Source organism: Dendrobium catenatum, unplaced genomic scaffold (assembly GCF_001605985.2).
Source record: "Dendrobium catenatum unplaced genomic scaffold, ASM160598v2 fragScaff_scaffold_1089, whole genome shotgun sequence".
Classification (NCBI taxonomy): Eukaryota; Viridiplantae; Streptophyta; class Magnoliopsida; order Asparagales; family Orchidaceae; genus Dendrobium; species Dendrobium catenatum.
In genome coordinates, this window is record NW_021319551.1 from 642,380 (window position 1) to 657,390 (window position 15,011).

Below are 15,011 nucleotides of genomic sequence, written 5' to 3' on the forward strand. Positions count from 1 at the left end.
CCTTTGTTTACCATTTTTAGGAGTAGAAAATATCTCAAAATAATCCCAAACAACAGAAGTCGTCCTTCTACGTTTCTTTACTATTATCGAACCATCATTACATACACCATCAAATGATTCTACCACATTATCAGCAATGCCAACTTGCTCATTCTCATCAATAAAAAACTCATGAATGGTGTTTGAATCCTACATTTAGTGAACCAATTAAACTATATTATACAAAGTATGTATAATAGTAGTTATAGCTTGTATAACAGAGAGTGCAACAATAGATATAATTGTATAATAACAACAGTTACAGCAAATAGTGAACCAGGAATCAAAAGAGAGCAAGAGATTTTGAGATAGCATCATATAAGATACAACATTACAAGATGAAGCATTTTTGCATAATAAATGATGAAATTCACATCAATTATTCAATGATTCAAGAATTTCAAGTTCAACATTTATCCCCGCCAATAACCACAGGCCATTGTCATATTCTCAGTCACAAACATGCTCATATATGACATATCAATTACACTGCATTAACTACATGTCTGCATTAAATCCCGGATGTCACTGCCACATAATATAATTTATAAATCCCCAAATTAATAAAGCATAATGGTGCTGCATATAACTAAAAAATCCCTAAAAATCCCTGATGAGTGATGCCAACTAAACATACAAGGAGTACAATCCTTTAATAGCAAAACTAAATAACCCTAAAAATATAAACCCTAAAAAACTCGAAAGGAGAAATGGGAAAAAAATGATGCCCTAACCGACATATCAAACCCTTCGATGCAAAAAGCCAAAAACTAAAAAAAACAAAAACCCTAACTGGTTTAAATTGGATGAAACCGCCCTTTGCTTTATCCTTCACACATTTTGATTAAACTAGCGAATGATTTGAACTACTATAGGGTCTTCTGTCATCGTTCCTACCTTGTGTTCAACTGCTACATGAAGCTCACGAAATGGTCGCCTAGCTTGGATGTTGGTGTTGAGTTGCCTGTTATCTCGGTTTGAGTTTCTTTTCTGCCTTTGCATCCAGGCCTTTATACCCCTAGTATTCTTCATGCTTTAGGAACAATTTTTGGTAAACCCTTAAAAATAGATGCAGCTCCGCTTATTTTTCCTCAGCTAGGGTTCCGTCTCTGGCATTTTGTCGGGGTTCCCCCACCCTGCTAGGGCCTCCCCCCTTATGGTGTCGACGACCTTGGTGATTTTCAGGGAAGTTCTATCATCCTTGTTTTGTGTTTTTCTAGATTTTGAGTTTTCTCATTTTCGTTTTGGTCTCTGACATTCACTGATATGGCGCCGATTCGTCTAAACAAAGTTTGAAAAACATAGTTTGAACCAGCTCCTGGTTTGGGTTTTTTAGGGGGATTGTCTCACTCGCGCTCATTTTTGGAGGTGCTTGCTGGTTCAAACTTTGTTTTTCCAGAGCTGTGGACCACTACGTTTCATGGTTTACCTTCCCTGTGGATTTTCGATCAGGAAATCAATGAACTGGCCATCCCTTTTCAATTTTCCTTAGTTGGTTATTTCCCAACTAAGAAACATTCTCTTGATTCAATCTGCAAGTTCTTCTTTAACCTAAAATTAAACAGTGAATTTTCCATCACTTTGCTTGATCATTCGCACATTTTGATTAAATAGCGAATTATTTGGACTACTGGAGCGTCTTCTGTCACTGTTCCTACCATGTTTTCAATTGCTACATGAAGCTCATGAAATGGTCACCTAGCTTAGATGTTGGTATTGAGTCGCCTGTTATCCCAGTTTGAGTTTCTTTTCCGCTTTTACGTCCGCACCTCTATACCCCTCATATTATTCATGCTTTGGGAACAATTTTTGGTAAACCCATGAAAATAGATGCGGCTACCTCTACGGGTTCCTGGCTTTAATTGGTTCGTGTACTTGTGGAGCTTGATATTACTAAGTCCTATCCAAACTGTATTTGGTTAGGTTCTGAGAGTTTAGGTTGTGTTGACTTCCCCCTTTGATTGTATCGTCTGCTATCCCTGCTCCTATCATTGATGGGCAGGTTTTGGGAAAAGTTGTGGATGTTTTAAGGGTTTGTGCTCTTATGAATTTGAGTCCTAAGGGTCTTGATTTTTCTACTATTGTAGTTCTGATTGTTAATTCTGTTTTAAATAATTCTCCTCCCCCTCCTGCTGTGTCATTGCTTTCTATGGGGAATTGTTCAACTGAAGCGATTGCTGTTGATTGTGGCCTTGTAGCAAATTTTGTGGGGTATGTGGAGGTTTCATAGGGTGTTTTACCTGTGAATTATGTTCCTTTATCTCAAGTGAATTATATTGTGGCTAGGGTTGTGCCCGTTGCTCAGGGCTCTCGGGTTTGTGCTAGTGATGGTGGTGCTTTGTGTAGTGACTTTAATTTTATAACTTTTTTGTCTAGTGTGGGTGATGTGTCTGTCTCGTGTGGTTTGACTGGGATTATTGTGCCTTGTGATCTTGTTGAGCAATCTGCTTCATCACGTTCCCTAATTCGAGAATTATCCCCTGTGTATCAGGAGGCTGCCAGCTCTTCGGTTAATTTGGGCGTGGTTAAATAGGTTCAATCGGATTTACCTTATGCCGAAGGCTTTGTGAGCAACGTTAATATTATTAATATTCCTATTTCTGTGTTTGTTGACCTCGATTTTGCCCAGACATGGGCATGATAGGTTGAGTTGACCAAGTCAACCTCTGACTTGGTCAACCCAAGTCTTAATGGGTCAAAATTGACCCATTAAGCCCCTTTTGAGGTGCTCCTTCGGAGGCCCACAGTGTTGTCTAACGCTGAAATGAAAGTTCACGTGACTATGTCTGGAAAAAAATCTATTTTGCTTCAAACAGATTGGTTAATTTTAGAAGATGATTTATCTTCTCCTTCTAGTGGGGATGAAGAGGATTTTCATGTAAGTGAGGAGGAATTCGTTGGTCGCTCTGCCGATCGTGGTATTCATAATGCGAGGGTTAGTAGGTATAATAGGAAAGGAAATAAGTAATTGGATTTGGTTTTATTCTTGTTTGCTTGGCAGGTTGGCAACCTGAGTGCAGTGTGTTATGGCTTGCTTGATTTTTTCGTATAGCTGTTACCCACGGATGGTATGTGATTTGGCTCTTGTGATCTCTTCGTGGTTTTTGGAAGTTTTATGGACGATAATGAGGCCCCGCTTCCCCTACGTGGCTGAGCTGGTTGGCAACCTGGGTGCCTTGGCGTTGGATAGATTGCGATCGTTTACTGCCACCAATGGATGGTCCGTGTTTGGCTACTAGGCTGGTGCTGGGGGCATCCATTCCTGAGTCCCATTTCCTTCATTATTTTGCTATGTTTGGTTTTTTTGGGTCTTTACTGTTTGTATCCAATGATGTTAGTTTGATGACTTTGTACCCCTCCCTTTTTATTCAATAAATCTTTTGTTAAAAAAAAATCAATAAACTGATAGCGACAACAAATAAAAAATGAAATAGCGAAATACCCTAAAATCTAAATGGCAAAACTCAAAAAAGTAAAAATGATAATACCACAGAGGCACAAAGTGCACACTACAGGATTAAGATAGAGAAACTAAGGAGAGCTTCGAGTAGGAGGTGGAGGAGAGGAAACCTTAAACTACTAAACAAAAAATGAGGTGAAAAAGAGGAAGCAAGTGGCGAGATAGAGACGCGAGAGTTGAGAGCCTGAGACTGAGAGCCTGAGACTGAGAGCCTTAAAGACTTAAAATGAAATAATGAATATGCGCATTAGGATAAACCTAAATCAAGCATCCATCTATGAATACACATATAATTAGACAGACGAGACTACTTGCATGGTTCCTTGGGCAAAAATTGAGTTTCTGGGTTGACCTGAGCTAAAATTTAAAATGGGTCGAAATTAGGGACTCGAACCTGACCCGTTCTTAAACGGGTTTCCCTAACCCACAAAATTTGGGTTGGGTTTTCGTGTAATGTCAATTTTTGACACCTCCAATTATATTCTTTTTACTCATTTGAAGCTTAGCATTTACCATATAGGTAGGTTATCACAAACTTACTCCACCTATATTATCTAATATTGTGATAACCCTACATGATATTAATACTTGATATTATCATCAATGTGGATGACACAAGAGATAGTGTTATGGAGATGGGCAGAGCTACAATGGGGTCCAAGGCCCATCAATTAAAAGGCCTAAATCAATTTATTTTAAAAGCTAAATATTACCTATAACTAATAAGAAAGGTGACTCTTATAGAATTCAAACCCAGTTCTTAACTTTCACATGACAACATCTTATCTATCAAGCCATAGAGTACTTAATTTATGCTTTAGTGCTCACTGTATTTTAGTTAAAATATTATTAAATCCTGCAAAGATATATGAGGAAATTTCGTGTTAACTTTTCATATATGACATAAATTTATAAGTAGTAACTTACATTCTTGAAAGTTTAAAATACTATTTTACTATGAATTATTTTAAAAAAAGAAAATAATAACAAAAAATAGTAGTATATTAAAAATCATCAATTTGTGCACCGTGCTAATAAAAATTTCAAGATCTCCCCCCCTGGTTATGGAGCTTAGAGGAGATTTTGCTAGGTATGTATCTATACATTTGATATTTTCATGAGTTATTTCTTAGTCTTACATTATTCATGGACATAAACACCACTTTGACACACTATTGCCTCCTAATATTTTTCAGTGAGTGGCTATCATTATGACTAAGCATTTGATTGATATAATTACTATTATATTTTTTTTAATAGGCTTATTGTTATATATTTATATGCTAAATTCACATGCCAATACTCAACTTGAATGAGCATTAATAAACTTATATGCCTTCTTTCTCATAGATTCTATGCATAATAATGCATCTTCTCTTTTAACATCACTCGCACAAAAATTTTGACTAATAAAATATATTTTACTAAGAAATTATACTTAGTCCTGCTAGAACTCATTTACCAACTCATTAAAATAATTTCTTTATACAAAATTATTTTAGAAAACAGTAAGAAAATTATTATAAAATAAAATCTTAGTTAATCAAGTACCAACTCATTAAAATCTCTCCTAATCACAAACATGACAATTAATGAATTCATATTCTAATTACATAACCAATTGTAATAGATCATAATACATTCAATATGACAATTAAAATACAATTAATAGTCACAACAAAGTCACATTCAATAAAATCATATAAAATGCATTAAATTTTAAATATGTAGCATCAATGTAGTAGGTTTAAGCTCTTTGCCACCTATAAGTAATAAGAAAATTAATGTTCTTAATCCAAAAAAAAAAAAACATAAATAACAAATATAGGGTCACAACATCATCATTATTATTAGAAGTGTAAAGTTGTGTTTGTGGGTCCAACCTGACTTTGACAAAACAATTTTTAACATGACTTGATTTAGGATTCGGGTCCATTTTTTCAACCAGAAGTGGACCTGGTTCAATTTTTGGTTAACACGACCTGACCCGCAATTCCATAATTAGATTTACATATTTAACATCAAAAGGTAAAATTTTATATTAGAACTTTAGAAGTAAGTGTAAAAAATATTCACAATATTACATTTATAAATAATACATTATATAATTAGTATTTACTTTTTCTACAAATATAACTGCTTGGGATGTGATATATTAAACTGCTTGGGATGATTTTCATTAGGATAACCATATAGGAGTCTGGATCTAGATTTTTCTTTTTATATTGTAATGTAATTTATTATGCATTGAGTTGTGAAAGTCTCTAAAAGTCTGACATTTTAAACACTCGGTACCCAAAGAGAATAAGAAAGACCCCATCTCGGGAAATTTCTTAGTCATTTGAGTACCCTTCCGGAGGACGAACCAGATGGAACCTGAAGGAGATGATTCGAAAGGAGATGATCCAGAGAAGGAAGATCCACTCGAAGACGAAGGCTTGAAGAAAAAATTCTCGGCTTTTAAGACTTGCGTCATTTATTAGGATTAGAATCCATGATGTTATCGGTGGAGCCTGGCTACCACTACTTTTCTACATACCATGGGTTGTACTTATACGGCACTTGCTGTGGACTTTACTTTACTATGATTTTTCTGGATTTATATTGATATGTTTATTTTCGGTGCGTAGTAGAAATCGTCTGTTTTTCTTATGTTTCTTTATTGCATGTGTGTGGCCTGATCTTCGCTAGGCTCTTTAGGATAAAAAAACTTTTCTACTCGTAACTAATATTCAAAATTTTAAGGTTTAAATAACATAGAAATCTAACGAGCTAGGAAATTGCAGGAATCGTCCGGGGTCGCATGCATATCAATGCATTTTCTCTCTCCTTCTAATAAGACACCTCCCCGTCTGTGGGTAGAGTTCGGATAATCTGACCTATGAGGATGAAGTGCCGAACTTGAAGAGGCCCAGTCTTTTTCTAATTTTGTTTATATAAGCTTGTTTTTAAAATCTTATGCATTCATGATTTGGACTTTTTAACTAGCATGTATTATATTAGAAACTACTAATTAAAAATTTAATTGCATTAGAACTAGGGGCATTCACCCTACATAAGTCCATTGCCAATTAAAAAACTCTCTAGATGTCAACCCTACTTCCAAAACATTCAACCTATATACCTATCTTTTATAAAGACTGGACTGTATGGATTTTATCTGCTTAGATGATTAGCTGGCTTTCCTTTTCAGGCAGGATGTAAGCCCAAGTGCATTAGTTAGGACACGGGTGTTAGTGTTGGGTAGAACACTAAACCCATCTTATATTTAACGTTCAAGGCTACTACATTCGGGTCTCGTACTACGCCTCATCGGTAGGTAAGTTCCTTTTCTTCGGGAGCTATAAATCCTACCTATCTGCGTCACATAGATGACACCACTCCTATCCTTTCTCTATGAATATTTTGAGTGTATGATTCTCTTTCTGTCATTACTGCCTTAGTCCCTCTGGATGCTGAGATGAACTGTGTATGTTGACTAAGCCATTTGAGTCATTTCTTTCCTTTTGAGTAGAATTTCCTAGTCTCCTCTTTTGTGTCAATCCCTCTTTTGTGAGAAGAATAATATTAGATCCTTAATCGAGAGTTTTTTTGGGCCCTAGGCTCGAGATGTAATTAACCAAAGGGGCTTGCGCCCGTTGAAAATGGAACTCTACCATCAAATAAACTCCACTAAGCTGATGTATATGGTGGGGGAAACCCATTATTTTAATCAGGTCGTATATATTACTACCAATCGGGGTGCGCTGGCGAGAGCCGCTATCCTCAATGGTTAATTGTATGTACGATCTAATCTGCCCTTCCATTGACCCGTTTGTGAGGAGCGTGGAGGCCTGCGATCGTCTCTACCCCTCAGGGTGATGCGGTTGTATACCTTCTGCACTCTGCAGTTGGCGATGTCCTTTCGGAGGTTCACATACATATGAAACAAAAAATTACACAAAATGCAAAGTGATAAGTAATAAATTATATGAAATAGAATTGAAATCTAAATATCACATGAGAAAAATAGCATAAAATATATAAATTGCATAAATGTATTATATAACATCAAGTTTAGATCTAAATTTATTCTTTCTTAATTCCCTACTCATCCACATTTAATTACTAATAAAGTTAAAATAATTAACAACAAATCAGAAATCATTTGTACTATTATTACTAAGGGGATTTTTATTTGAGTCATCATAACAATTTGGCCTTTCATTTGCCTCATCATGTAGGGTCCAATACCTATCAATCTACTTCTTTATTTATTTCAACAATCTTCTTCTTTCAGATACATTTTTCATCAATATAAAATAACAGTAATGCTTAAATTTTTATAGGAGATGGTGACAATATGCGGATTTCAAGTTATCCCCTGTGGTGATTATGAAAGTGGTGGCTACGGCGAAGGTGATGGGCTGGAGGTTGAGGCATTTGAGAGGAAGTTAATGCGGCTTTGGAGCGCAAGAGGGCATGATTTTTTTGGGGCTTTCGTATAAGATTTAGCTAAGTTTCAAATACAAAACATACATAGATAGAGCGAGGCGTATGCCTCATGCCAGCGATATGAGGTGCGCCTCAAGGCGGGCCTCAGACAAGATGAGGTGTAAGCCTCATAAAAAAAGTTTGAGGCGTAAGCCTCGAGGTGTTTTTCACTGAAATTATGTTGAGGCGAGCCTCATATTGCACAATTTTAAACAATGATTTGGTGTTAAATTTTTAAGATAATAAACTATTGCCTAGGTAAAAATATTATTTTTTATGCATATTTATTTAGAGTGGAATATTTTCTTAGGAAGTTAACTTGAGATCTTATAAATGATTATAAATGAGAAAAATAATTTAAGTAGTGGACCCCACGTACCCCACACAGTGAGAAAAAGGCTTGTTGTTCTTATTGTTGATGTTGTGTAATCACTTAACATTATCTTTTAGTTCACATAATAAATTTGATTACTAAAAAAATAAATATGTATGCTTATTATTTTATAATTTGGATTTAAAAATTTATTAGTTAATTAATAAAAATAATTTAAATGTATTATAGAAATTTGAGTATTTTTTTTGAAAAGAATTAAATGTCAAAATACAAAATTACTTCATGATGTATTTAATCACACAATTCTAATAACATTAAAGAGCTTAGCAAGTAAATTATTAATTATGTGATCAAGCACTAATCTTCAATTTTTTTTTCTATAAAATGTCAATAAACTATTTTATTGAAATTGACCTCCGCCGACTTCGCCTTGCCCGAATGCCAGGACTTCCGCTAAGGAGAGAAGCAAACGGCGCCGCCGCTTAAGCGCAATCCAATCTCGGGCAGATGCCTTCGAAGGGTAAGAAGCAGTCGAAGTCCTCGCTTGGACGCTCTCCCGCCGCTCCATCTCCGGCTACTCCTTGCCGGGAACCGGTGAGCGAAGCCTCCGACGACGCCTTTAATAGGCGGCTCCTCTCCGATGCCGCTGCTCGGTTCCCTCACCTTATATCCGAGTCAGCCTTCCGCGGGGTAGTATCTGACGCAGAAACGTTTCCCTCCAACGGCAGCCACTCCAGGATTTGGCTTTCGGAGGCCTTTATGGTTTCCTCCTCCCTTCGCCCCGGGTTTCTCGTCTCGGTAAGCTAAACCCTTCAAGCCTTTTGCTTATCGAAATTATTTTCTTTATCAACTTATCAATGTAGTTAGTTCAACGGTTTAACTTCTTTTTTTCCTGTGCTTGAAATTCACTTCCACAACAATTCGAAAGGTGGTATTTTGTTGAGTTTATAAAATGCTTTCTGATGTCTTTTGAATTAAAAAAAAAATTGTGTTGGATAATGAATTAATTGACGGGCTTTAGTGATGTATGTTTCTTTGCAGTGCTATTTATTGCTTTCTGGAGGTTTGTGAAGTTTCAAGTTTTTTTCTCTTTTTGTTACATGGCTGGCTGGTTTCCATGGTTTCATTGAGCACGCTTTATTAGTTGCATCAGTAAAAAAAAATCATTTGAATCGATCTATGTCACCAAAAGCACTGCAAATCTTTGTCTTTATTTATTTATTGGGAAGCAGTTGAATATGCACATTAGAAGCTGGTATATCTTTCTCAATCTCATTGAACATAATATGATAAGGAAGTGCCCATCTCTTTAGATAGAATATGGTACCATGATTTTTTGTATCTCAAGAGTTATAAACATTTAGTCATTTCAGATATCTTTAGATAGAAGCTGCTATGTTCTTTTCATTATGTTTAAAGCTTGCAGATCAGAATATGACAATGTTGATCTCTTATTGATCCTTGAGCCATCAAGGCCCACCCATCAATATCTTTGGTCAAAGAAGACCTTCTAGCCATTCAGATCAAAAGTTTTCATTCTTTCCAAAGAATTTTGGTATCCTTTTGATTCCTTTGGTCATCAAGGGCCTCTTGTTGACACTTTGGGTTTTCAAGAACCTCCTAGTTGTGGGGTTGAAGGCATTGCTTTTGATTTCTTGCCAATTGATCTCACAATATCCCAAGGTACTTTTAGATGATTCATAGCTCATTCACAAGTCTCCCAATAGCTCTAGGATGATTCATATTATGAACCAGAACTAATTCAGCCTCATGAAGAGGGCCGTCTAAACCTAGGGGTTTAAGATTCAAATTCTACTACAAAAGTGGCATACAAAGTGGAGTCATAGAACAAAATCACAATAAACTCTTTTTAGAAGCTCTGGTCAGTCAAGCCTTGAAGTATTACAAGGGATTTGTCTCTTGCATATATTTAGTGATTTTTCTAACTTTTTTATATCCTAAAATTAAGGTGTTAGATGCTATGTTTTGGGAATTTAGTTGCTAATACATAGGTGGATGAGATTATTTGATAAATTTTTGAATGAAGGTTGTGAGAATACAATTGGCTTTAATGGCCTTAGCTGCCTAAATGAAAATAAAAATTTGTTTTTATCATCGTATTAGTATAATTGAAGTTGAAGAGGCTTTAGAAGTGTAGAAAAACAATAGGACATAATATTCCAATATAAATATGGAAATGCTTAGGAGATTAAGGAATTTCTTAGCTTACTAAAATTTTAAATATTATTTTGAGGACTAAAAAGATGTCAAATGAGTGGAGTGTGTTAGTTTCTATTTTTAAGAATAAAAGTGATGCAAAAGAGTATGCGAATTATATAGAAATTAAGTTATTGTGTGATACATTAAAATTATTGGAGAGAGTGATTGAGCAGAAGTTGCGATGTGATACTAATAGTTTTCAAAATTAGTTTGGATTCATGCCAGGCAGGTCTATTATGGAGATTATACATTTGTTGAAAGGTTTGATGAAGAAGTTTATAGAGAGGAGGGAGAATTTACATATGATATTTATTGATTTAGAGAAAACATATGATAAAGTTCCAAGAGAAATGCTCTAGAAAGTTCTAGAAAAAAAGAAGAAGTTAATAATGCTTTTGTTCTAGCCAATAATGATATGTATATAATAGTTGCTACTTGTGTTCAAACATAAAGTTGTTTGATCAAGTATTTTCCTATTTCAGTTGGATTACATTAAGGAACAACTTTAAGCCTATATCTTTCTGCTTATGTCATAGATGTTCTTACTAGATATTTGCAGGAGGATGTACCTTGGTGTGTGGTTTTTGCTGATGATATTCTTCTTGTTGAGAAGGCTAGAGAGGGAGTTGATGAAAAACTTGAATTATGGAGGTCAGCATTGGAGTCTAAAGGTTTTCGTTTGAGTAGATCTAAAACCTAATATATGGAATGTAATTTTAGTAGTAATAGATTTAGTGATAGAATTGTGACATTGGGTGATCAAATTATTTAAAAGAATGTACGTGTTAGATATCTCAGGTCAATTGTTGAAAGCGATGATGAAATAGATGGTGATAATATTGGCAGAATTTAAGTTGGATGGTTGAAGTTGAGGAATGCATTGGGTCTATTGTGTGATAGAAAAGTACCCCTAAAATTTAAGGGAAAATTTTATTAGATGGTGGTGAGACCAACAATGTTTTATGATGCAGAATGTTAGCAATTATAAGGGAAGTATAAAATCAAGTAATTTATAGATGAGGATGGTTAGGTGGATGATGGATTTACACTTAGAGATAGAATGTGAGACGAGTATATACTTGAAAAGGTTGGAATAACTCCAGTGGTAGATAAAATTAGAGGTCACCTTAGATGGTTTGATCATTTAAAATTTCAGTCTTTTGATGACCCTGTTAGGACAGTAGATGTATTAGAACTGACCTATGTTAAGAAAGGTAGAGGTAAACCTAAACAAACTTGGTTAAAGTATTGAAAATGACCTTTCTTATTATATTTAAATGAAAATTTGACTCTTAATAGAATATAATGGAGAAAAAAGATTCATGTAGCCGACCCCATGTAGTGGGATAAAGGCTTGTTTTTTTTTTTTTGAATGTTGATTTGAATTTGAATTGTATTTTTAAACTGATTTTAGTTTTTCTTATAAATAAAGTGCAATTATTTTTTTATTTCAGGCTAGTTGGGCTGAGTGAATTTGCAAATAAATTTCTCAAAAAATTTCTCCACCCTCACCTCTCTCCCTCTTTCAATTTTCCCAGAATAGTTAGGTTCTTGGTCCTCTCTTCCCTCTTTGTTAGTAATAGCTGACGATCTCCTACAACCTAAAATTGGTATTTATGCATCCATAGTTGTTTTGTAGCCTCTAATGAAGGGTTCGACTTCCAACTACTATCCTCTTTTCCAATCGTGCTGAAAAAGTTAAATTGCCTTTTGTTTTAATGTTGAAATCTAGCAATGACCAAATGTGGTAGCAAAGCACACCGAGGGAGTGTATAATTTCAATCAAAAGAGTAAATGGGAATGGCTTCAATGTAAACTCTAGCTTCAGTTGATTTATTATATATATATTTTTTAACTAATTATTCTCTAAGATATCATTACCTTCCAAATTGTGTTCCCCCTTGTTGATTCACTGCTGGCTCTCCTTGCCAATGCCTAATAGATCCATTTCGTAGGATATTTAAAAAATTATGGGAAGCCTTGTGAGATCTAATTTATGCTTGGGGTAATTACTTCAAGAAGCATAAAATCTCTCCTTACGTACTAAAAACACCTAAGGACAGCCTCCAAACGACTTGGAAGGCTTTAGGCACCAATTATATCATAGGAAGTTTTGGATAAACTATTTCCAGTGATGAGCCAATATCATCTAAGATTATTTCTTAATGTCTATTTATTTGTCAATCAGGTATTTTTGTGTAGTTTTATGAACATCTATTTGTAATGGAAAGTTTCAATATTATGGATCTTACTGGTCATATGATGTTTAATATTAATAATCAGGCATAAATTCTAGTGGACACAGCCAAGCGCGTCACAAGCTGACGTGGCAGCGGGCCGATACTCGTTTTCCAAAAAAAAAAAAAAATCAGGCATAAATTCTCTTTTATATAAATTGACCTTTTATTAATTATCATAATTTTTTGGTTTTTATGATTAAAATGTCGGTCTTCTGATTAGGAGAGTAGATGTATTACATCCAACCTATATTAAGAAAGATAGAGGTAACTTCAAAAGATTTGGTTAGAAAGTATTAGAATTGACATTTTTTATAATTAGATTAAATGAAAATTTGACTCTCAATAGGACACAATGGAGAAAAATAATTCATGTAACCAACCCCACATAATGGGATAAAGGATTGTCATTATTGTATGATTAGAACACACAAATCTAATTTTATCCTCATTAAGAAATAATTACTGTTGATATACAGTACTAATGAACATCTCAACCCCATTAAAAAATTCATTTGTTAATCCCTTTCTTTGAAGAAGTAGCCTATCATACATCTAACTAAGAGACTCTTTAATATTTATATTTCAGTATTTAACGTAATACAAAAAACATGCTAAACCTACATTATTATAAATATTTCTATCAAGCAACTAACATACACAAATAATTATAAACATATTAAGAATAGGATGATAAGCTTAAAACATGCATGTTTTACTTTTATAATTTTCAAAATCTCTAAATATAAAAGTTCATTATAATTTATTAAATTTATTCACATAAACTCTGAATAAAAGAACAAATTTTTTAGAAAATTTCTTACATAAATTATGCTATACTGTCAACTAACATCTAAAAATTTATTAATACTCCAAATTTATTCTCAGAATCTAAACCCACAAATCAATAATTTTTCCATAAAATTTACCAATATAATTGAAAAATCAATACAAATTTTCATATATTACCTATGAGAAATAATAATGAAAAACATTCAAAGAAGGCATTATATTGAAAAATAAACAATGATAAGAGAAGTTTATATCATTAAGAATAGTGGGAACGAAAATGATGAATCTAAACCCAAAAAAAAAAACAGAGAAATAGACTAGATCCAGCTACAGCCAAAACTCCTCAACAATGGAATCTACTTCTCCTCAATAATGAGATCTATTTCTAAAATCCAAAATATCACAAAAATGGAGGAGAAAATTGGGGCTGCTGGTGGTTCCTGAGATAGGAAGAAAGGAAAGATTGAGGAAGACTAAAGAGGAAGAAGGAGCTAAGTGAGGTGGGGAGGAGAGATCTAGAAATAGTGAGGAGGAGAAAAGAAGGAAATGGGAGTGGTTGGGTGCAATGCCTTGTATTTTGGTTGTATTTGATGGATTCTTTAGGGAAATTTTATATTTTTTACTATAGAAGTTTGTTAGTATTAAGTAAAAAATTAGTAAGTTTTTAAGAGAAAATCCAATAAAAATTAAAATATTATGAAGGATTTTCTGTTAGAAATATTCTACATTTTTTTTTATTTCAAAATTCTTGCGGAAAATTCATTGACAGTTTTGCCTGAAATCCCATTTTTGGTAAATAATCCTTTTAAAAATGCATAGCTTTTAAATTCATAAAAAATCCTATCGGAATAATTTTCGTTAGAAATTCTAATGAAATAACTTTTTATAAAAAATATTGATAGAATAATTTTTATAAAAAATTTAGGCAGAATAATTTCCTTTGAAAATTTTAATTAAATAGGAGTTGTTTTCTTATATCTTGGGTCTATTGTTCAAAATGATGGTCAAATTGATGGGAATATTATTAGTAAAATTCAAGTTAGATGGTTGAAGTGAAGTAATGCATCAGGTTTGTTGTGTGATAGAAAAGTATCCCTCAAACTTAAGGGAAAATTCTATAAGATGGTAGTGGGACCTGCAATGCTTTATGGTGCAGAATGTTGGCCATTTAAAGAGAAGCATCAAATTAAGTTAAATGTTATAAAAAATGAGGATGCTATGGTGGATGAGTGGCTTTACTCTTAGAGACAAAATGTGAAGCAAGTATATACGTGAAAAGGTTGGAGTAGCTCCAGTGGCATATCAGATTGGAGAGTCATCTTAGATGGCTTGGCCACATAAAATGTTGGCCTTCCAATGACCCGATTAGGAGAGTATATGCATTAGATTTAGTCTTTGTTAAGAATGGTAGAGGTATACCTAAAAAAAAGATTATAAAGTATTATAAATGATATTT

The 15,011-nt window shown here is 34.0% G+C and overlaps 1 protein-coding gene across 2 annotated transcripts in view; it reads left to right on the forward strand.

Annotated features, from left to right (window-relative positions):
• Window positions 1-8,723: 8,723 nt before the first annotated feature.
• Window positions 8,724-15,011, forward strand: part of LOC110098301 (calmodulin-interacting protein 111) — a 39,254-nt gene continuing 32,966 nt past the window's right edge. For both annotated transcript variants that reach the window (XM_020825080.2, XM_020825081.2), the window contains exon 1: window positions 8,724-9,104. In XM_020825080.2, the coding sequence (XP_020680739.1) occupies window positions 8,814-9,104 (291 nt within the window). In that variant the 5' untranslated portion in view covers window positions 8,724-8,813. The remainder of the gene's footprint in view (window positions 9,105-15,011) is intronic.